This window comes from Lissotriton helveticus, chromosome 3_1 (assembly GCF_964261635.1).
Source record: "Lissotriton helveticus chromosome 3_1, aLisHel1.1, whole genome shotgun sequence".
NCBI classification, from domain to species: Eukaryota; Metazoa; Chordata; class Amphibia; order Caudata; family Salamandridae; genus Lissotriton; species Lissotriton helveticus.
Genome location: NC_136061.1, coordinates 1,201,617,858 through 1,201,639,583, shown reverse-complemented (window position 1 = coordinate 1,201,639,583; position 21,726 = coordinate 1,201,617,858). Strand labels below are relative to the sequence as shown.

At 43.8% G+C, this 21,726-nt stretch overlaps 2 protein-coding genes across 2 annotated transcripts in view; one reads left to right on the top strand and one right to left on the bottom strand.

Moving 5' to 3' along the window:
- SDHD (succinate dehydrogenase complex subunit D) overlaps positions 1 to 17,925 on the bottom strand; it is a 64,712-nt gene extending 46,787 nt beyond the window's left edge. Inside the window, exon 1 of the mRNA XM_078681844.1 lies at positions 17,780 to 17,925. Within this exon, the coding sequence (XP_078537970.1) occupies positions 17,780 to 17,822 (43 nt within the window). The 5' untranslated portion in view covers positions 17,823 to 17,925. The remainder of the gene's footprint in view (positions 1 to 17,779) is intronic.
- Positions 17,926 to 18,214: 289 nt separating this feature from the next.
- TIMM8B (translocase of inner mitochondrial membrane 8 homolog B) overlaps positions 18,215 to 21,726 on the top strand; it is a 66,634-nt gene continuing 63,122 nt past the window's right edge. Inside the window, exon 1 of the mRNA XM_078681842.1 lies at positions 18,215 to 18,401. Coding sequence (XP_078537968.1) covers positions 18,285 to 18,401 — 117 coding nt within the window. The 5' untranslated portion in view covers positions 18,215 to 18,284. The remainder of the gene's footprint in view (positions 18,402 to 21,726) is intronic.

Genomic DNA, 21,726 nt, shown 5'->3' with positions numbered 1-21,726 from the left:
TGCTGGACATAGTTACGTAACGGATAATCTGTTATAAAATCACGGGGATAGAAGTTGAACTTTGAGCCCCGCGGAACGTACTTAAACGGCACGTTGTAGCGTCAACGAGGCATACTGGAACCCGGAAATGCTTTCGTTGGACGCAGGGAGGCCGTTTGTCATTTACTAGGTGAGCGTTCTGCTGTAACAATTCCATGAGAACGAGAGCGTATTCGCCTTTCTTTCTCTCTCGAATTTACTAATATAGACTTATTTTGAATAGTCACAAAGGAAACAAATATGGGTGATTAGATTAAACGCAGGATAACTAACTTAAAATGGCCCGAATAAATTTTAAAAGAGCGCTCTATACTAGTGTTATAAACAGATGCCGATATATTTGTTGCAGTCTCTAGACAAGAAATACATGTGCAATAATCCACTAGATATTATATCAATGACGGAGTCATTACAATATGTAAAACAATGACTCAGAGTGAAGACAACCGTGTAACAGATCGGTTTTCGGCCCATGCGCAATGCATCTCTTGCGAGAACTGAGTCTACTAATTTAAGTGGAGTAGTGATAGACCGGAGTTCTAACTACTAAGAAGTGAAAGATAAAGAATAGTCACATGTAGAAAGAGGAACAACCGTCAGGTTAACCCAACCTACTGTTCTATCTTTACAGGCCTGTCATGAGAATTTAGAATTGGCCAAAAGATACATCATTCTCAGGTAATGCCTGGACATAGTATTACATATGACGTATATGCCAGGGAATAATTGTAAATAACTAGAAATGAAAACTGAATATAATCAAATATTCCCTACATCTTTTTTAAACAGTGTGTAAACCTATGTTTGGTTCAAATTGGGTCTGTATCCAGTCAACTCATCCCTTGGCTCTAACAGAATCCATGACAGGCCACTTTTAATGTGGAAAACCACTTTTATGGGCCAGTAAGAAACATCTTGTTGATCTCTTTGTAGACTGGTTCTAAGTTGGAGATATAGATATGGGAATAACTCTTTGTTTTTTCCGCTCAGATAGTTCATGTTTTAATAAAACTAGACGGTGGCTCCAACGAACACTATATATATTTCTTGGGCATTGACTCAGTGGTATGTAAAAAAAAGTGTGTCGCTTTTTAAATCAAACAATAAATTGATGATGTAATCAGGTAGTTTAAAGTAATTTCTCTACCTCTGTGTTTTGTCTTTACATGATGTATAGGATTTAAAGTTTGGGATATCATCAAGATCCCTTGCCTTCATTTTTATATTTCGATAAGGAGGAAACACCGCCTTCCTTATATTAGAGGTATGGAATCATACATGCTAACCATGTTGTGTTTAAAAATAAGTTGAGGAACACATAAAGCAGACTAAAAGATATGAATTAGGATTATTTAACTATAATGTATGCTAAAGAAAATGACTATGGAATACTCAAAATGCATTTGTATGTTTAGATTTTACTAGTTTTACAGGAATGTGAAACTACAGTGAAGGGTAAAAATTGTGTTTAGTAATTATATTGGTTCGTCAGCAACACATGAATGTATCAATAATAAGTATCGACTGAGGGGGGGGGGGGGGGAGAGGGAGTCCAGGAGATTACCATCGTTGAAGTTGAATCTGCTATCGTCAAGCTACTTCCCAACAAAGCGCCCGGGCTTGACAAAATTCCAGGGGATCTATTTCGGTCAGAACCGAAAATATGGGCCCCCTATCTCTGTGTCCTGTTTAATTCCATCTTAATGGGGATGGACCCGCCAGATACCTGGCGTGGTGCAGAGATAGTTCCCATCCACAAAAAAGGCTGCCCCCTGTTACCTTCAAATTACAGGCCCATCAGCCTGATAGACATAGCTCAGAAGTTGATGGGACGAATAATTTTGAATATAATCCTGGCCTGGGTTGAGGAAAAGGAGACTTTGAGCACTATCCAGGCCGGATTCAGAATGAGCACGTCAACAATCGACCAGATATTCAGACTCCAGGTACTTTATTGGAAAACAGTGAGTTTGGAGGGTGGCAGCCTCTACCTCATCTTTGTGGACCTCAGGTCTGCATTTGATCTGGTCCCTAGGGATAAACTGTGGAGAGTTCTTTTGGATCTCGGTATCCCTCTATACCTCCTGGATGTGCTAATTAGGCTCCACACAGAAACGTTTGCCCAGGTTAGATGTGGGAAACATGGAGAATTGACAGCCCGCTTCCCGGTTAAAAGGGGGTGCGCCAGGGGTGGGTGCTGGCTCCCACCCTCTTTAGTCTATTTACTAATGGGCCTATCGATCATCTACTAGGTGTTAAGGATATCGATGCCCCAAGATTAGCCTCAGGTAGGGTACCCGCATTGATGTTCGTGGACGACACTTTGTTGTTGTCCAGGACATCAATGGGCATCCAACGTACCTTGGATAGTTTCGCAGATTTCTGTGCGTTAAGGGGCCTGGAGATAAACTTATCTAAAACTAAGTTTATGATCTTTAATCCTCCAAGGCAGACCCGCCCAAACCCGGTATTGAATGGCATTCCTCTTGAGAGAGTAAAGACCTTTGAATACATAGGTATCATCCTCGAGGAACATCTGGGATGGGATGCCCAAGTAGCTAAGTCTGCTCTAAAGCTGACTCAAAAAAGGTGGGTGGGCTATCAAAAATGCTCAGAGTATCTGTTTACAAACCCGCCGCCCCAGTTATAGAAATTTATAAAGTACAAATGAGAGCGGCTTCTATATATGGGGCGGAACTTTGGGGGCATCTTGGGCCTATAAGTCTAACCAAGGTTGAACACTCATTCATGAGGACCTTGTTAGGGTTGCCCTAAATACCAGTTGGAGCGTAACCGTTGGGTGAAACCAATCTGTAGGAATCTGGGTTTTAGTAAATGTGACTATGCTCTCAGAGTATTAAAATACAATACGCACCCTCCGATCGTTTTCGCCATCTCCCGTTTTTTTGAACGGTATGTGGCTAAAACGTAGAAAAAATTTTACGAAATAAAATTGTGATTTAGTTATTTGTTGAAACTAAATGCATACTCTTGATAACTTCTGAGAATGGTTTAATCTGATTTTTATATGTGATGGTTTTAATGTGTAAATAGTTGTGTATATATGATTCTGACTGTTAGTGATATGTTTTATGTTATTTATTACCGAAATGTATTGTTTCATGTATTTTTTATCATGTGCTTTTATGGTCCATTGTGACCGAAATAAAGTTATCAAGGAAAGATAAATAATAAACTGTTTCCATTATTTAGAAAACTGTCCTGAAGAAGGTGGACATCTGTCCACTCACCGAAACGCTGCATCGACTTTGTTCTCTAAAATGGTATTATGAAATGTTTTTATATGTATAATTTGTTTTTAACTCTTGATTGTAATAAACGCATGGAAGAAATTTTAATGACACTATTTTGATCGTGTTTTTGCTTTTGTGTTGTACTGACGTACCTTATAATATTACTCTTGATCAGGGCACAAGTCCTAAAAAAAGAAGTGGGGGGACGCTGTCACCGGAAGTGATGTCACGGCAGGAAGTGACGTCACAAAAGGGGCTGAGCTCCTCGTCCCAGAGGGGTCAAAGAATGAAGCCAGCTGTTTGGCAGGGGGGACGGCGTCCCCCTTGTAAAATAAGTGGGGGGATGCTGTCCACCCGCGTGGTACCCCGACTCGAGCCATGCTCTTGATGTTGTTGATGGGTTATGTGGTACTTGACATAGTTTAGGTAGAACTGTACCTTTGAGTTGGGACATTCTTGGCTTTTGTACCGTACTCACTCTGTCCCTATTGTTATAGTAGGGTACCTCCTTTTTTTGTGATCACTACAAGCAATAGGAGCATGCTCCACTGGGAGGGGGAGTGGCATCCTAACACAGAAAATAGGGGGGGGGGTCTGCACACAGAAAGGAGGGACTTATAACCAACATTGAACACAGAGAAGCAAGGACATGCAAAGCAACAAATTAAAAGCAGTGGGCGGCCTGTAAGCCCACAGAGTAGACGCAGCATGTCTCAAAGAGACAGCGCATACGCTGCCTAGGCGAGACCTAAAAATTGGTAAGCCCCATCTAGAAACACTTCACCGTGAACAAAAGAAATTGCAATTTCCATCCATCACCCCTGTGGGAGAGTAGGGTCTGCTATCCTATAGTCACCCCAAATTTTTGCTTTTTGCTTCACTGGTTTATGACTTAATGTGGCTGTGGGCCTGCCAATCAGACCCACAGCCTGCTGTTCTCTCTCTATATTAATGCCAATGCACTCTAGGTGCATTACGAATTGGAACTGGTTCACCTTATAGGCCCCTGTAACAGTGTACCCAAGGTACCCAGGGCATAGGTGCATCCAAGGCCTACCAGGGGCTGCAGCACGTATTGTGCCACCCCTGGCCTGGCCTCCATATTTGACACAACTGGCTGATCACTCAGCTGGGGTAAGTCGGTGTAATCACCTCTTACTTAGGTATAGTATGCCTATATCTAACCTAAAATGGACACATATGTTCCTATCAGCCACTCCTATGGAAGGCCCCATCAATCCTGGAGGCAGAGTGCTTGGAAATATGTGAGATGGTGCTCTAGCATGAGCTGAGCCTGTCTGCAGCTTTCGGAACCACTTCCTGTAGCTGTTCCATGATACTGCCATACCATATACTCTTAAGTGCATTATAATCCTCGCGGTTATTTGCTAACTTTGGTTTGGCTTTATCAAAACATGTCGAGTAAGGTGTCATACGAATTGGAATACTACCCCCTCGCCCGTTCTGGCGACGGGGGTAGCATTCCACCCTTCTAGAGGGACACGACATGTACATAACCTGAACCCCGTTTAAAGTTAAACTAGAGCCTCAGCATCACAAAATGGATGCTGCCACCACAGACACAAGTCTGACCTCCTGCTGCTGGGAGTCTTCCAGCGAGGGAGGCTTGGACAAAGGGTTTCCTGCCTTGGGAGGTGCTAGCACCACCCCAGACAGGATTTTGTGTATTGGGTAGGACAGGGCTGAATAGAAAGAGACATGCCTGGGGCACACAAGGTGTCCCTGTGCATAAGCCAGTCCAAACCGGTGCTGGGGCTTTCCAGCCCCAGTCCTGGCGCGAAGCTGGACAAAGGAAAGGGGGTGTAACCACCCCCCTTCCTGGTCCCACCCAGAGGAGGGACCTAGCAGGTGATCAGGCCCCCAGATTTGGAATAAGAGTAGGAGCTGTGTCCCAAGACTACAGATCATCCTGAACTCGACTTGAAACTAAGAAGAAAACTGGACTTCGACATTCTGCTGCACAGAAGACTGAAGAGAATCTCCCTTGTGGCCAAGGAGTGACCACCCTGTGAATACAGGCACCAACCAGCAACTCGACGTCTACTTTGCCGCCGCCTCCCGCCGGAGCCCGAGCCCGAGCCCAGAGCCCGACAAGACCTGGATTCCCAGACATCTCACAGCCCGATCCACAGTCCCTGAAAAGAAGAGACCCATGGAGGCATCGAGAGACGTAGGACCGGCCATCTCGAAAGACCCCCGAGAAGCTGACTGCGCAGCACCCGAGGCTCCCTCCACGCTGTGCTTTGGGGTTTGAGAAGCCCCACCACCGAGCAGCATCTGCACCGAAGATCAGACCCCCAGCATCTCCACGATCTGCGTGGGGCCCTTTTGCATTTTGCCACTCGACGCGCCATCCCGGCAACTTGCCACGTGGCTAGCGGCCATCTTGGCGACGAAACCTACAAACAACACCGCTGGTCTGGTTGCTCCAGACTGGCCCTTGCTCCCCTGAAAAGGAGCACTCGCTCTGACCTTGCGGGTCCGAGTAACAAGCTTTCTTCACTTCCTGCGTGGCTTGCATTAGCCAAAGCCTGTTTGCTCCAATCAAGTTGCCAACACCGCCATCAGCTAGAGCCTTCGTGGGACAGCTCGTGATCGACTCCTGGACGTCCTTGACCTCTTCGTGTCCACGTGGCTGCGGAGACAAGCTGCACCTCTTCACCTGTTTGCACCCGACATCGCCTGGTTCCATCCTGGTTCCACGGTAATCACTGGCTAGTGACTTTGAACATTGTCCCCTCTGCTTTCAGGTCTTCACATCTTCAGATCCATCCTTGGATCCACCGGAACTCTCCTCGACGACCCGCCTGCAGCATCTTCATCTCCAGGCACCATCGACCTGCGTGACGAAACCCGACACTACTTGGCACCTGTGCACCCGCTTCCTGTGGGTGAGGTAACTCAGCAACGCCGGTGTTCCTACACTGGTACACACCTCTAGTGCCTAGATCTAAAGTTTTGTCCTTCTAGGTCAGTCAAAGGTTCCTTAAACAGTAACTTTATAACTTTTACGCACCATTGACATTGCATTGGTGCATGCGTGTGCTTTAAGCGCTGCACCCGAGTCCCGCGGGCCTTTCCCGACTTCTTCACTGTTAGTCCCGAACAGCTCCAGCGATTCCCCAGGCCCTAGGCCTATTTCCTTTCAGATTGGTGGTTCTTATACCACTATTTTAGTATATGGTTTAGGTGGCCCCTAGGGCTCATCCATATTTGCAACTTTTGTTTATTTAAACTGTGTTTTGTTTTAACGCATTTGCTTCTGTGCTCATAAAGAGTATAGGGGATATTTGAAGTAAATAAATATATATATATTTTCAATTTATATCTGTGTGGTGTCCTTTCATTTGGTATTCAAGGGGATTGTGTATGGTAAAACAGCTTGCTTCACATGCCTTTACAGAGTTTAGCCTAAGACTGCTTTGTCCATGCTACCACTAGGATAGCTGGTCTATAAGGTTGACTTACAACCAATCATCATAAGGGTTGCTTGGCATGGTACAAGGTGATCACTAGAACTAGTGAGCATCATATACCAGGCCAACTTCTCACAACCTCTACCATATGGCAGTACTCAAGAAGAACGAATTAGCTGCTCTTTGCTGAAGTTCTATGAGAAGCTTTGACTCCATCCTCATTTATTTCACTGTCTGTGCACCTAACAGTCACAGGAAGGTACTTACAGTGCACGAGGAAGGTGTTGAAATGACAGTTAAAGCAGGCATAAGAAGTACTGGGTACACGCATTAGGAACACAGCATGAATTAATCTGCTGTGAATTAATAAAGGAGATATGTGACAATAAGAGAATAAAGAGAGTGAGACACTAAAGGGCTATGTTGCTTGAAGGGTGACATGGTACACAACTCAATTACACTACATTCCTCCTCCATAACACAAGTCAAAAATATCACGGTAAACAAATGAATTTCATAAAAACACCAACAAAAAATGATCACATTTATTCTCACATAAGCAACAGTCAATATAATGATCAGAAACATGAGAGGTATGATAAATTTTTGCAGAAGCCACCCAACATTGGCACCGAGACAAAAATGACAAAGATTGCATATTTCATGTTGGTCTGTTGACCATCTTTTGTTGAGAACTAATCGGCTTGCTTCCAACTTCAAAAGTGCTCTCCTGATCTTGCGGCAAGCACAACATTTAACTCCCAAACACCTTAGCAAGCCTGCTTACATGGCACTCTGGCCAAACTGCATGCCACCACTGACCAATGTCCAGCTTTACTACAGCCCCTCTGACTTCCACCATACCTGCAGGTAGTCGAAACCTTGACAGCTTTTCTTCATCTACACAAGATCCTTCTCACATACCCACTCACCAATTCTCCGAATTCCAACACCACACCGATCACTCATAGTGGTACATTTCCTTTGTACTTAGCTCTATTGGGATTCCACAACTCACCGAGCTATTGCTTTCTACTGTCTCCAACTAACAACCATAATGGAATGGATTTATCTCTGACAAAGCCTATCTTTCTCGCAGCAGCTCAAATGAAGCTTGCTTTCTCCTATTGCAATATGAGGTGCCATGCAGTAGGCCAAGAGTAACTCTCTTAAAGCTCAAAAATTCTCTTCAAAATTAGAAGTGATCTGAACACAGTTCACCATGCCGTTACTTAGAGGTCTATATGACGATGTAGGTAAATGCGTAACACCAGATTGCTTGAAAAAGTCCATCATTGCCCCTGAAGAGAACTGCACATTATTTTCAGTCAGTATGATTTCAGGCACAGCTTTTTTGTCAAACATCTTGCAGAAACTTTGTAAATTCCACTGTCATGGGTTCAAAGACGCAACATGGGAGAGAAAGGTTAATACCCACATTCAAAGTATCACACAACTGGGATGGATGTGAAACTGCCCAAATAAAGTCTATACCTTCTATCTTCCATGCCTTATCAGGGCAGGGTGCAGATTCCTCTTGTGGTGTCTGTCACTAAATATTTGTCACTCATGCTCTTGATGCATTTACTGTCTTTCCTGTCCACATCAGCATCTATGCATGGTCCTAATGAATGCTCATGAACATGTCCTTAGGTGAATAATGCTCATGTGTTCCTCATGATCAGAACTCAGTATGTTCTCACTAAGACACGAAAGAAGGCCAATTTGCTTCCACATAGCGACATTCCAACCAATTCTTACAATTCTTATGCTATTTTCCAAGACGGTTATAATTCTTGATTAAGAGTTTTCTATGAGTCAGCCAAACATTTCAGCAATTTCTTGAATCAAGGCATCTTTCCACATTTCAACTTTCCATTCTATTCTTTCAAATCATTGCATCTACGTTCACCTCAGCAATTACATTTTCTTCAATTTCATCAAGTTCATCCATGCCACTCATCAATAGGAAGAACAGACAATCTGCTCTCAAGTCAAGTCAAAGATAAGTTTATTATGACCATAGTCATTTAAACAGGTGCAAGAGGCGATATCAAAAAGGTAAAATTATTCACATCAAAACATTTAAAACATTATACAATAAAATTAATCCAATATAAGTTAAAAACTCTTACACACACATCTTCATTTGTTCACAACCTAAAAATGTCAAATTAAGTTAAATTTCTGCATTTATGATTAAAACCTATTCAATTCCCTTCTGCTAGTGAAATTTCATTAACCACTTGGATGCTAAGGTGTTTTATGGCTTCGCATGTAATTTCCATTGAAATCAATGGAAACTCCATGACGACTTACCCTTGTCATTAGCACTGAAGGGGTTAAATTAAAATACTTTTAGCTCCTAGATCTTATTCCCGGTTTCTTAGATCACTCAGTACTACTTTTATGTATTTCCCTAGAGCAATTGCAATATCAATGTTCGGGATTTCAGTTAATAAGTTGGCTGCCTGCACTCTAGAGTTTATAGCATATTTTAGGAACACTGGTCGTAGCCACCGTTTCCGCTGTTCCAATAGAGACAGGCAGTCGAGGAGTATGTGAACCCAGTCTCCTTTGCATCCCTAATTACACTTGCAACACCCCTTTTGGTCTAACATTTTCATTCTCAGATCTTTATTTGTTAACAATGGGTTTATACCAACCCGCAGCCTTAAGATCTCCTGCCTAAAGCCACGGTTGGGTAGGCGGTCTAGATAAGGGAACCAATTTTCATTTATCCAAGCGCCCATCATATGTGATACTGATTTCTTTTCCGCTAAGTATTCCATATCAGTCTTTTCCGATATTTCCTTCCCCTTTAATTTCAACTCACTCCTAGAACAGAGGGGTTGATGTGTTTCCTGGTTCACCTCTACATTTAATCTTTTACAGATTCGGGTTACTCTTTCCCTACACCTTTTTGCCCATTTTAGGTTACTTGATTGTATTTCCTTCCTGCACCATTGTGCTACTTTTTGTCCTTCTGGGTCTTCCATTCGTTTCCAGAGTCTGAGTATTGCCATTTGCGTTAGTATCTCCCAGGACTTAGTGCCTATTTCTCTTCTTATAGCTTGCACCATAGCGGATTGTGGGAGAGAAAGGAGTCCTTTGAGGCATTTTCCCTCCATCAAGTCCCAGGCTCCCTTACCGCTCAAATAAAGGATTTCTGCCCCATACAGAACTTGGGGGGGTATCATTGCCTCAAAGGCTCTTAATATTGGTTGATGTGACATTTCTCCATAATCCCTATTGAATATTTTTAGGCCGCCTATCGATGTATGTGCTTTGGCTTTCTGTGATTCCAAATGCGTATCCCATTTTAGTCTTTTGTCAAACCATATCCCTAGGTAGCGATACTCATTAACCGTCTCCAGTTTAAGCTCACCTAGGTACCAGTTATATTTGCTTATTTTTTTCCCAAAGCAAAGAACTTTGGTTTTATCTAGGTTGACATTTAGAAATTTACTAACACAGTAAGCGTTGAAGGCATTAAGCTTTCTTTGGAGGCCTCTCTCTGTCTGGTCTACTATAACCAGATCATCGGCATATAGTAGGCAGGACACCTTGTTACCATCCATTCTTGGGCTTGCACTACCCTCTACCTCTAGGTGGGCCGGAAGGTCCGATAGGAATATAGAGAACAACAGAGGGGCTAACACGCATCCCTGTCTTAAACCATTGTTTATGGGTAATTTTTGCGTCAATGAACCCATTGTATCCTTGATGACTTGTGCCCAGTTCTCATTGTGTAATTCCTTTATTATTGATAAAAGGTCACTGGGGATATTTACCTTCAACAATGTTTCCCATAGGCATGCACGATCAACTGAATCGAATGCTGCTCGGAAGTCAACGAAACAACAACATAGCTTGCCATTTTGTTACGTTGACTTCTTTGCCATGGCCCACAGTGCAAAACCGTGGTCTATTGTGGAGTGTCCTTCCCTGAATCCTCCCTGTTCTATAGGGACAATTTGGAGCTCCTTTACCCATATATTAAGTTGATTTAGTACAATTTTAGAAAAAACTTTCTCTCCTATGTCTAGGAGGTTAATCAGGCGGTAATTTTGTGGGGCCTCCATACTTCCTTTCTTATGAATGGGCCTAATTATCGCACCCTTCCAGTTAAATGGCATTTTGCCATCTGTTAGTATTATACTAAACATCTGTGCAAAAAATCTTGCCCACCACTTAACGTCTGACTTTAGTATTATTGCTGGGAGATTATCAGGACCTGCTGCACGGGTTAATTTCAGATTTCTTATAGTATCTTCAACTTGCTTTACGTTGAATTTAGCTTTTAGTTCTGCTGATATTTCTTGCCATTTTTGAGTCGCTACCTGGGCTATAGGTGTTCTTGCCCCGTACAATTCCCTTATATGCTTCTCCCATGCGGCATCACTGACTACGCATTTTAGTTCCCCGTCAGAAGGGCTAAAGGCCGCCTTTACCAATTTCCAAAATTGTCTGAGGTTTTTTTCCTCAATCGCTTCCAACAGATTTGACCAACATTTCTCTTTAAATGACCTTTTTGCGTCATTTACCATTTTTTTATAATCTCTTTTTAGTCGGGTTATGTGGTCCTGTCTCTCCTGGGTGAAGTTCTTTTTTTGCCTTCTTTGTGCTGCCCGAATCTCCCTTTTTTTGGATTGGCACTCCACGGAAAACCATTTTACTCTACAGGGTGGTTTCCTACTATGATTTTTAACCCTTTTCAGTTCTATTCTTAAACATTGGACTACTTCCTCTACTTTTTCTATGAACCAGTTCAAGGATTTATTCTCTAGGTTTTCCGGTTCAATTTTAATTTGCATAGCTGACAGTTTTGCCTGATATTCCTCCGTGAGTCGTGTCGTCACACGTTTGGGGTACTCAACCTCCTGGGGGATCACTTTATCTCTAGATAGGCTTCTTCCCCCTTGTATTGTTAGGTGTAAAAGGTTATGGTCACTGATCTCTTTTTGTTCCAACTTGAATTCCCGTACTTGGGAGAAGTTCCAGGCTTGTAAGAACATGTAATCAATTGGACAATTCTGAGAGCCTATTTTAAAAGTTTTGCCTGCTGGGCAGTCAAGCTTCATTCTTCCATTCAAGCATTGGAAGCCCCTACCACCTAAGAAGTGAACAAGATCCGAATCCTGTTTCGATATCACCCCTACTGGAAAAATTGCTGGGTTAATTCCAAACACCTCTAACATTTCTCTGTTCCAAATATCCGCCTTTTTTGGGTTTAGTTTATGGTTGAAATCACCCATTATTATCACAGTATCCAATGCATATTTTTCTGCTACAAAATCTACATCTTCTTTAAAGAGCTTCATCTCATTCTCGTACTCTACCCCATTTTCCCACTGCGTGTACACATTCATTATGGTCAGCATTTTATACTTCTTTTCCACAGTCAGTAATTCAATTCTGCTAGTCAGAACCCATTTACATTTCATTTTTATCGATGTTACTTCTCTGAGCACTTTTGTTGAAACCAATGTCATTAATCCCCCCGACGGGCGGCCATAGTTCTGTTTCTTAGCCGGGCGGTTTACTTGTAGGTAACCTTCGTTGATCGGGGTTTCGTCGCATGTCCAGGTCTCTTGGAGGCAGGCAATGTCCACTTTATTTACTATATCCTTTATAGTTTCTCTCTTTTTCTCATTGCCTAACCCGTTCACATTCCATGTTAGGAGACCTAGACTTTGCGACACCCCCTCATCCTATTCTACCTCACTCATGCCATCCTCTTCTCCCTCAGTCTCCGTATGACATTCGTTTAGGTCGGACCTTGGACTACTACATTGCGACCAATTGCCCCAAAGGTCTTCGTTTCCTACATTGTCTATTTCTATGTTCAGGCGGCTTTGGTTTCCTTCCTCATCTCTATAAAGTTTCACTTGTCTTTTCCCCAAACCTGCATGATGTTTTAAGAAAGTATTATCCATGGGGACTTTTACTTCCCTCTCCGGAATTATCCTTATTCCCAGGTGGTTTATCTCTTTGGTGGCTTTTAAAATTGCCGTTTTTACCAGGTCTGAGTGAAGTGACACTTTTGTTATTTCTTTACCGTTTCTGTTTTCAATGAAACCAACTTGCCGGAGATCGCTTGTATTGATCCCCCATAGACTGCTACATTCAGCAAAGACTTTCAAAATCTGTGCTCTGTTCAGGGGATTTCTTTTCCTATTCATGCTTCCCCTTTTCCCCGACTGCATGTGATCTAAATACACCCATTTATTGATGTTTCTCTCTTGTATTTTTTGGGGGGTTTCATAATGATGCTGTCTAGCCTTTGATCTCCCTGTCCGCAACCCAGTATTTCCCGACCTTAGTATTACCTGGTCTTGTGGACTTTCGACCCTAAGGCCCCTATTTGGTTGCCCTGAGGCTATTCTCACTTTCTGTTTTGTAATACCGGATGTTGTTGGTTTCTCTTTTGTGGCCATTGTTCTCCAGGTTTTTCTTGAGTTTGTCGGGGTCGTTCTTAGGTTATACTCCCCTTGCCTTGGACTGTTTGGAACATATATCGGGGCTGATGCGTTTAGGACTAACTGTGCCTCCTTCCCAGCTTTCCTCCCTTTTCTCTTTACTTTTAAGGTTTGCTCTCGCTTCTTTCTAGCCCTACTCTTAAGGGCGGCCACTGTATACACCCTGCGCCTTTTTATCAGCATTGGGCATCTGGAGATGTATACATTTTCTGATGCTTCCACAGAGACCTTTGATAGATTTTGAGTTGTTGGTAGTACGGATCCTGCTGGGTTTCCAACAGATGATTCCACCAGTTCAATCTCTACGCTTCCATCAGCCGGTTGTTCGGTGACTATTGGGCTTAGCATCCTTGGCATCTGATTCTTTATCCCCGCTAGTTCCTCTTCGATCTTTTTTAGGTACAATTTCTGAGTTTTCAGCACTCCATTATTTGAGAGTGTTACTTCAAGGATTCCTTGTAGTGTCTTTTGTAACATCAATATAAGGTCTACCAATGAGGAAGAGGGTGTTACGGAACACTCCGTATCCTGTGTGTGGTCTCTGTCTGGGTTTATTTGACGACCTGTTCTTGTGGGTTCTTGATGTGGAGGAGAATTTAGGGTGCTTTGATGTTGTGGGGATTGATCAGGCCCACCGCCCCAGATTGCGCTCTGTCTCTGTAATTCATTTCCCCTTCGCTCCTCATTTCCTGGTGACTGTAATGAGAATAATTTTGGGGATGATGAGAGACGGGGTGCAGGGATATGAATATTTTGACTCTGGAGCGTCAGGTTTATTAATATGGAGTCCTCCCTTCCTGCTTCTATATCGAGAGGAGCTTCATCCGTGAATCTTCCTGTTTCTTTCCTTTTCTGATTCTCCCCTGCTGATCCAGTCTCTCCTTCTCCCTCCGCGCCGTGTTCTTCCATATCTTTCTCGGGGTCCAGACTGATTGCTGTCTCTATTGATTTGTAGTGTTTCCCTACAAAATCCTTTATAGATTTGGAGGTTAGCGTATTGTCTTTCTGTTTGGCGTTTGTTTGAACACAGTCCCTTTTAGCCTGTTTGGCGTTTTTAGTTGCTCTTTTCACTTTTCTTTTCTTGCGACGCCCCTTATTATTCTCCGTGGTTGATGCCTGACTTTCTTTGCTCTCTTCCAATGATATTGAGCCCTCCAATATTTTGCTCTTCTCTGGGCTATCTTCTTTCCGCTGAATTTGCCCTTTTTTTGGTCCCATTTCTTAGTTTGATTGCCTAAAATGTAGTACTTCTATTGATCGTTTGGTGTGATCGTTTCTCAGTTTTAAGAGTTAATAAATAACTGTAACTTTACACTTACCTCTGTTGTGCCTTGTGCCCACTGACTTGCCTGCCTGCCGCCCTTGTTGTACTCTCTTACGATATCTTCTGGCTATTTTTAGCCTTGTTCTCCTTATACTGGATCCTCCCTTGTTTTGGCTTCTGGTATTGTATGGTTTCTCACTGAGTTTCACGCCGTGGGATAAAACAGTTTTCACTATGCCTCTGTAGACTTCCTCTGTATTCCTATTCTCCGAGGGGGTTTGGGGGCAGCTGACTACTGAGTTCTGAGTTCTGTGTTACTGCATTGCCGGGGGGGGGGGGTATGACTGTGACCCGGTTGTCGGCTACTGCGGCTTACTACCGCGTCCAGATGCGCTCTCCCAAGCTGTGATACTGCGCTGCCCCACACACCGCTCTATTTGTCCTGGGTGCAGGGTGCAGTTTTCCACTCCCTCTGGTGGCTTCCGGTTTGCTTCTCGGCGTTTTAGCGGCAGAAAGGAGTTTCCTGGCTCACCTGTGTTGGCAGGGTGCCGTTTTCCACTCCCACTGGTGGCTTCCGGTTTGCTCTCGTCCGATCCCCCGTCCTGCTCCACCCCACTCCCTGCACAGCGTGAACCGCGAGCTGCGAGGCTGGGGGGCGTTTAGCGGCGGAAAGGAGTTTCTGGGCTCACCAGTGTTGGCTAGGCGGCACTATCGGTGTCCTCACTCGGTGCGCCCCACCACGCGAGCCGGCGGTCTCCTCCTGCAGTCCACGAACAGCTTAATCCGCGATCCGCGATCGACTGGCTGGGTCTGGCAAGGCAAGGCTGAGCTAGGCGACAACAGATCTGCTCTCGAATTGCCCTCTGTTTGAATTCATTCTAACACTAAATTGTATTCAACTACTGGTAAGGGAGCTGTCATTTTTACTCACACTATATTCAGATAGAATGCACGCACATGGAAAATGGTTACTTTTCAAAATGAAGCTTTAGCCTCATAAGCCTTGAGCTTTCTGATTACCCACATATGCCAACATCTCATACACAATAACTGAGTATCAAAGTTCCACCCCTCGTAAGGTGCGAGGAACAAAAGTCACAATGAAGTCTCCTTAGCAACCTGACTTAACACTGCATGCAAATCACAAGAACATGCATTCAATCCATGATGATACATCGCTTCCTTCCACAAGCGTTTGCAAAGTTGGTGCATTCTCAATCACACTCTGATCTTTTCAAATGCATCTGGACACTACTCAGTCCAACTATATGTTGCATTCTTCTTTAGCAAAGGTCTAAAGCATTTAACTATACTTGCAAATCCTTTGGCAATCTTGGCATAAAATTCTCGCATGCTGAAAAATTATCATAACTATTCCTTGTGAAAAGGTGGAGGTGCTGCCTCAATGATTTTTACCAAACTAGGTTTGGGTCTCACACCATCGCCTGTCAACATATAAACCATTAAATCAATCCCTTTGGTTCTAAGGCTATGCTTGTCTTTTCAAAAGGAACACAGTTAACACTTAAACAATAAACATTAGAGTGAAAAAACTAAAAGAAGAAGAAGCCTATATACACACATTGACGGATTATCAAAATCAGTTATAATTTATTCTATAAATATTTTTCATAAAAAATTCAAAAAAGAATCATAGCGCTCAAAGAAGAGTTGGCAAATACAAAAGCAAACATTCCACATGCCAAACTAGTGGTTAACAGACAAACATTATCAATACAAAAAGGAACAACAAAAACAAAATGTGTCCTTAATGAATTATGGCCACAAAAAGCGTTGACGGCGTTTCAAACGCATGGAAACTACGCGGTCATCTTCAGGACAGATAATTTTTGAGCGTACAATTCTACCTCTGGCCAATCAAAAATGATTTAGCATGAAGGTCGAAATTCCACTCCAACAACTGCAGGTTTACAACCATCCAATGTTTAGGAACCAAATATATTCACTAAAAACTTCAGTGGCAGGAACTCAATACTGCGCTTTTAATTGCTCGTGTCGGTCTGCTCCATAAATCAGCAGGAATGTTTATTGTTTAAGTGTTAACTGTGTTCCTTTTCACCTGAACCATCTGTTTGGTGGAATAACTTACTGTCCCTGGTTCAGGGTAGTTGGACAGCCCATGTAGTCTGTCAGTGATGTCTTTTCAAAAGGGGCACTCTTCCATTTAGAATTTCCAAAACGTTCTCTTCTGCATAATCATCTTTCTCAAGGTGTTCACCAAATATTTAGATATCATCCTGGAATGGGACAGCATTTTAAGGTTTTTCAACATTTTGTGAACGACCCTTTGAAACACTGATGCCAAGGAGGCCAGAGAAAATAGACAGATAACAAAACTGGTAAGTACCACCCTGGTAAGTACCACTCATCGTAATAAAATGATGTACAATGGCGACAAACTAACATGCAACAAGTGCCTCTTAAATCCAGCTTAGTATGCCATCTGGCCTAAACCACTGCAGCAATTAAATCTTAAATTCTGGGCAAAGGCTTATTTTCAACCAAGAGATATTAATTAAGACTTCAAAGTTCAATACAGATGTATAAATCGCCTGTCTTCTTCTGTGCCAAAACAGTTGGTCAGACCAAAAGTGTGGCCTCAACAGACTTAGTGAAATTGTGCTTCAAAAGGTCTTCAATTTGTTGCTCCAGTTATTTTCTTATAATAAAAGGCACTTTGCATAACTTCTCTTTTACAGAGTTGTAGTTTTCCGTCACCTTGAAGACATGGGCAACAGTATATGCTTCGCCCCCATTTGTCTTCAAATACCTACTTAAAATCATGCTGCCACTTTGCAATAATATTCTCACTCACAAGTAATACTTGAATTTTACTTCCTGGTCTCAATTCATATTCAAATCAGGTTTCGATCAGTGATCTCCTTCCACGCCATATGAACTTTACCCTGGATCGTTTTACCTCCGACAGTGATGTTTGCCCTCAAAAACCAATGTCTTGGTTTAAAAAAGCACTCGCAATAATCGAGTTGTTGAAAACATTTTTGTATAACGGTATTGCAGCAATTTATCGTCCATGTCGTAATTAATCGCTTCTCGGCGAAAGCACTTTAAAGTCTTGCCAGGGGTACTAAGCGCTATACAAATGCAATTATTGTTTAGAATTGTCTGCTAACTTCGCTTGAGATGGAGTGGTGATGGAAACTCCCCACGACTTCATAGACATGGGTTGACAGTCAACGGACTGTGACAGCCACTATACATACACACTGTGCCCCTTAACAAAGTAATTTCCACAAACATGTTGCGACGTAAGCCACTGACCTTTCGCACCCATGGAGCAGCTCAATCTCAACAACGCCGCCATGATGGGAGAAGAGAACTGACAATCAAGGTTACTTCCTCCACCCGGAAGTAAACGACCTGGGCGTGCCCTAAAGTTTGATAGAGAGCTGTAATGGTAGCTGAAGTCACATCCGTTGTACTCCGCCTCTTCTTACAGCATGACCGCCAAACAAGCAATCGCAGCAATGCTCTATTGGTGATCAGTGGATAAAGATGATTCGAAGCAAAATAAGCATTACTAAAATGTATTCTAATCTAAGATGACCATTTAAATAATGATGAGAAGGTCGTTGGGATGCGTTTATCGTGACGTACTGTTCAAGGCGTCTATCGGATATTTCGCAAATCCTAACCGTTCCAAGATGGCCGCGGTGCACGTGCATTAAAAAAAAAAGCCGGGTGTGTACAGTTTAGCTTTTTTTGTGGCTGTAGCAGAGACTGGGTGAAGGTCGTATTTCTGAATTAGCTGTTGTTACTGGGCACGATGGCCGAGTACTCTCCGAATATGGACTTTTCTTCGGGCAGTAGTTCCAAAGAGGTCAACGCGGAGTTGCAGTCCATGCTGGCTGCTGAGCAGCAGAAGGCGCAATTCACGGCACAGGTGCGAGCGAGGGGGGTCCTAGTGGGTAGGTGTGAGTGTACAGTAAGCGTGCCCTAGAGTGGTGCTGCCGGTGTTACGAGTAAAGTGCTGGCTCCAAATGACAGTGATATGTAGTTATGGACCAGAGTGGGAGTTCTGTTTTGTGGCACTGGGTAATGTCACGGACTACGGGTTAAACCTCCTTTCATAGAAAATAAATACTGGCCATTATTTAAATTTTTGATATTCTGGAACATCCAAGCTGGTAAGTGAATATAATTTGTGTAAGATTGCCTGGGTTCTTTGTAGCATGGCACTTATCACGGTTTTGTTTTAATAATTATTCCTCAACTATTTACACTTTCGCATACTTTGTAACCGATAATATCTTTGCATGATTGCTGTTTTAGCTCGAGAGCTGGAACCACTGAAAGCTTGAGACAGGCTTGAGCCAGATGCCAGGCGCCGGTGTTCACTTCTAACTATTTCTGCCCCCCCCCCCCCCGTCGTTTTGTGGGAGGGGAGCTTATACAAATACATGCAGGTTCTGCCTGTCTGTTGGTTCTTGCCCGTCTGCCCGTGCTCCCCTAAAGCGCCTCAGCTGTTTCTGACTGCGACGCACTGAAAGCTGTTAAGGCATTACCTCCTCGTCCTGTCTCCCCGTCCCATTCCTTACAAGTGAGCAGCTAGTCTGCTCCCCTAAAACCTAGCAGAGCTTTTCAGTACTTCCCCCAATATGGCGCCACCAATCCGGTGAGGATAAAGGGGAAAGTGTGTCATAGAACATCCTGTTCATTTTTTTCTGACTTCGTCAGTTGCCTTCATGCCTAGTGGAGCTGCGGGTCGGGTAAGTGTCCCTTCTGTTTTTAGGTCTCGCCTGTCGATGCGCATGCGCATCGAGCAAGGCGAGAGTATTGCGAGTTATCCACTCTTTATCCACACTGCAAGGAATCGTGGCGATTCCTTGCAGTGCCCGTGACTTTTAAGGTCAATGCGCATGCGCATTAAGCTTATGCGCATGCGCATTGACCTTAAAAGTCACGGGCGCGTGCATGTCCGTCTTTGTTTACCCGCTCCGCCCCCTCCCGCCGTGTCGCCTTGCCTACTCTCTTCCACAGCCTCCCCCAGCTCCGCCCCCTCACTACTTGATTGCACGGCCGCTAGGCCGTGCCTCCCCTACTCTCCTCCCCCCTCCTCCTCTCCTCCCCTGCCTCCTCCCCAAAAAAATGTCCAACAATTCAGTGCTATTGCACTGCTACTAGCTAAGCATGAAATCACTCTACACTGAGGGAGCAGACATGTGCCCACTGCATACAACAAGTGAACTGTATGCCACACGTCAGCCCCCAGCCTCCAGACCAAGGGGCATTTGGCAACCCCTACAGTACTACCTGCGGGTATCGGAGTCCACGGAGATGAACTCCTGACTGCAAGTGTGGTCTTTCTGTGGCTTGAGTCGGCCTTGCAGACCCGCACTGTATATGACGGATGAGCCCTGCTCTCATTGGGTTCGCTGCCGCCTATACTTCCTTCCCAATTTCCAGGACTCGCTGTCAGTACTGTACCAGCTGACGTTACCGGTGTCCTCTTCGATACACTGCTCTATTGTACACACCATAATGCTCCCATACCTGGGGGTTACTGTTGGTTTTGTTTATGTCATGATGACATTTTAAATAAAGTTTTTTTTTTTAAAGAATAAAGTGTGAATGTTTACAGTATAAGCAACTTTGGTAAACATTTATGGCAACTAGAGTAGTTATAATCGCTCGACTCAGTCCCTCCTTCACATGCCTTAATAACACTCACCCTCGGAATACGATATAAAATTTTAAAAACATGCCACATCTATTTGACGCATGCACCCACTCCTCCGACCCACCGGTCCTCCACTGGGTGACATAAGGGGCAGGCAAGGTGGGACAGGGCACAGCCCTCCTCTACTGCTGTATTCCACAAGCTAACTCTCCTATGTTGACACTTGCCAGGATGAAGTCGGGCACGGAGAGGCTTTTGCCATTCCAGAAGACTATGGGAGGTAATGTGCGCCAGGGACTTTTTAATTCTTTTCTCCACTCCACGCCCTTCGCCACAGCAATCCCAGGTGGGAGTGATCAGCAGAGTGGCATGATGAAAGGCAAATGAATGGGCTTGGCTATGCAACTTTAATAAGATTATCTAGCAATTCTGATACTCAATTTACTAGCCAAATCTCAAATTAGAAGACACACTAGAAACTCTCACTTTTGTAACATAGTGAGTGTCTGCAATCCTTACCATAGCTTCCTGCACGATTTCATTCATAACCATCAACGCTGAAAAGAAAGACCTATAATTTCCCATAAAAAGAGATTACTTCTGTCACAGGGGGACCAGGCGTCGCGGATTTGCCAGGACGGTCCCCGTTTTTCACCAGCTGTCCAAATATACGCAAAGTACTTACTATATTTGCATTCTGTAAATAGGGAATTCTATACGCTAGGGCATGCGTTAAACAAGAAACGTCCATTCGTCCTAATTGCATGCAAAGTGAATGACAATGCGATGCAAGGGCTTGCGTTGTTACGCCTTACGATGTAAAGCTTCCCGCGATGTTGAAATTGCGTTGTGCTGTCGCCGCGAAGTAAGCACATCGTTGTAATGGGTGTACGCCCCCTACGTTCTGTGCCCTCTTATCAGTGACCACTAAGGTCCTTTAATTGCGTGCCCTCACTGGTTTTGTTACCTTATGTCACTAGATTACCATGCAAGAGCAAAATCTGCTTCAGTTTCTACTCACATTGAGGTAATGCATCACAGGCCAAACTGTGACGTACACCAGACACACTTGCAAGATTCCTCACCAAAAAGATGGAAAAAAGACTTCCAGAATGGTAGACCAGAAACAACCTATCATCTGCTTGTCCGTGCTCTGCCATGAACTACTGTAAGGCATTTTGTGCTATGTAAACCACTTCAGATATACACAAAGCAATTCTAGGTGAGCATGAACCAATCTTTCCCAGAGAGGAAACAAAACAAGCCAGGATTTGACTACAAGTACTTTCGATTCGGTCACAAGAGCTAACCCGCAGACCACACTTCCCCCTGTGGTTATCCTACCACCCTCAGATGAGGTGGCAGACTAGATATACACAGCAGCTTGTTTCCGCAAAGGACAACAAACACAAATTACTTTTAGCAGGTCTTTGGATTCAAGCAATGACACCTGTATAGAGTGGGGAATTTGAGAAAATGAAGCTCTAGAATATGCTGGGGGCACAACAGGGCCGGCTCTAGAGCGGTGCGGCCGGTGCCACCGCACCAGATGCTGACTTTGTGTGGGGGCGCTAATATGATGATTTAA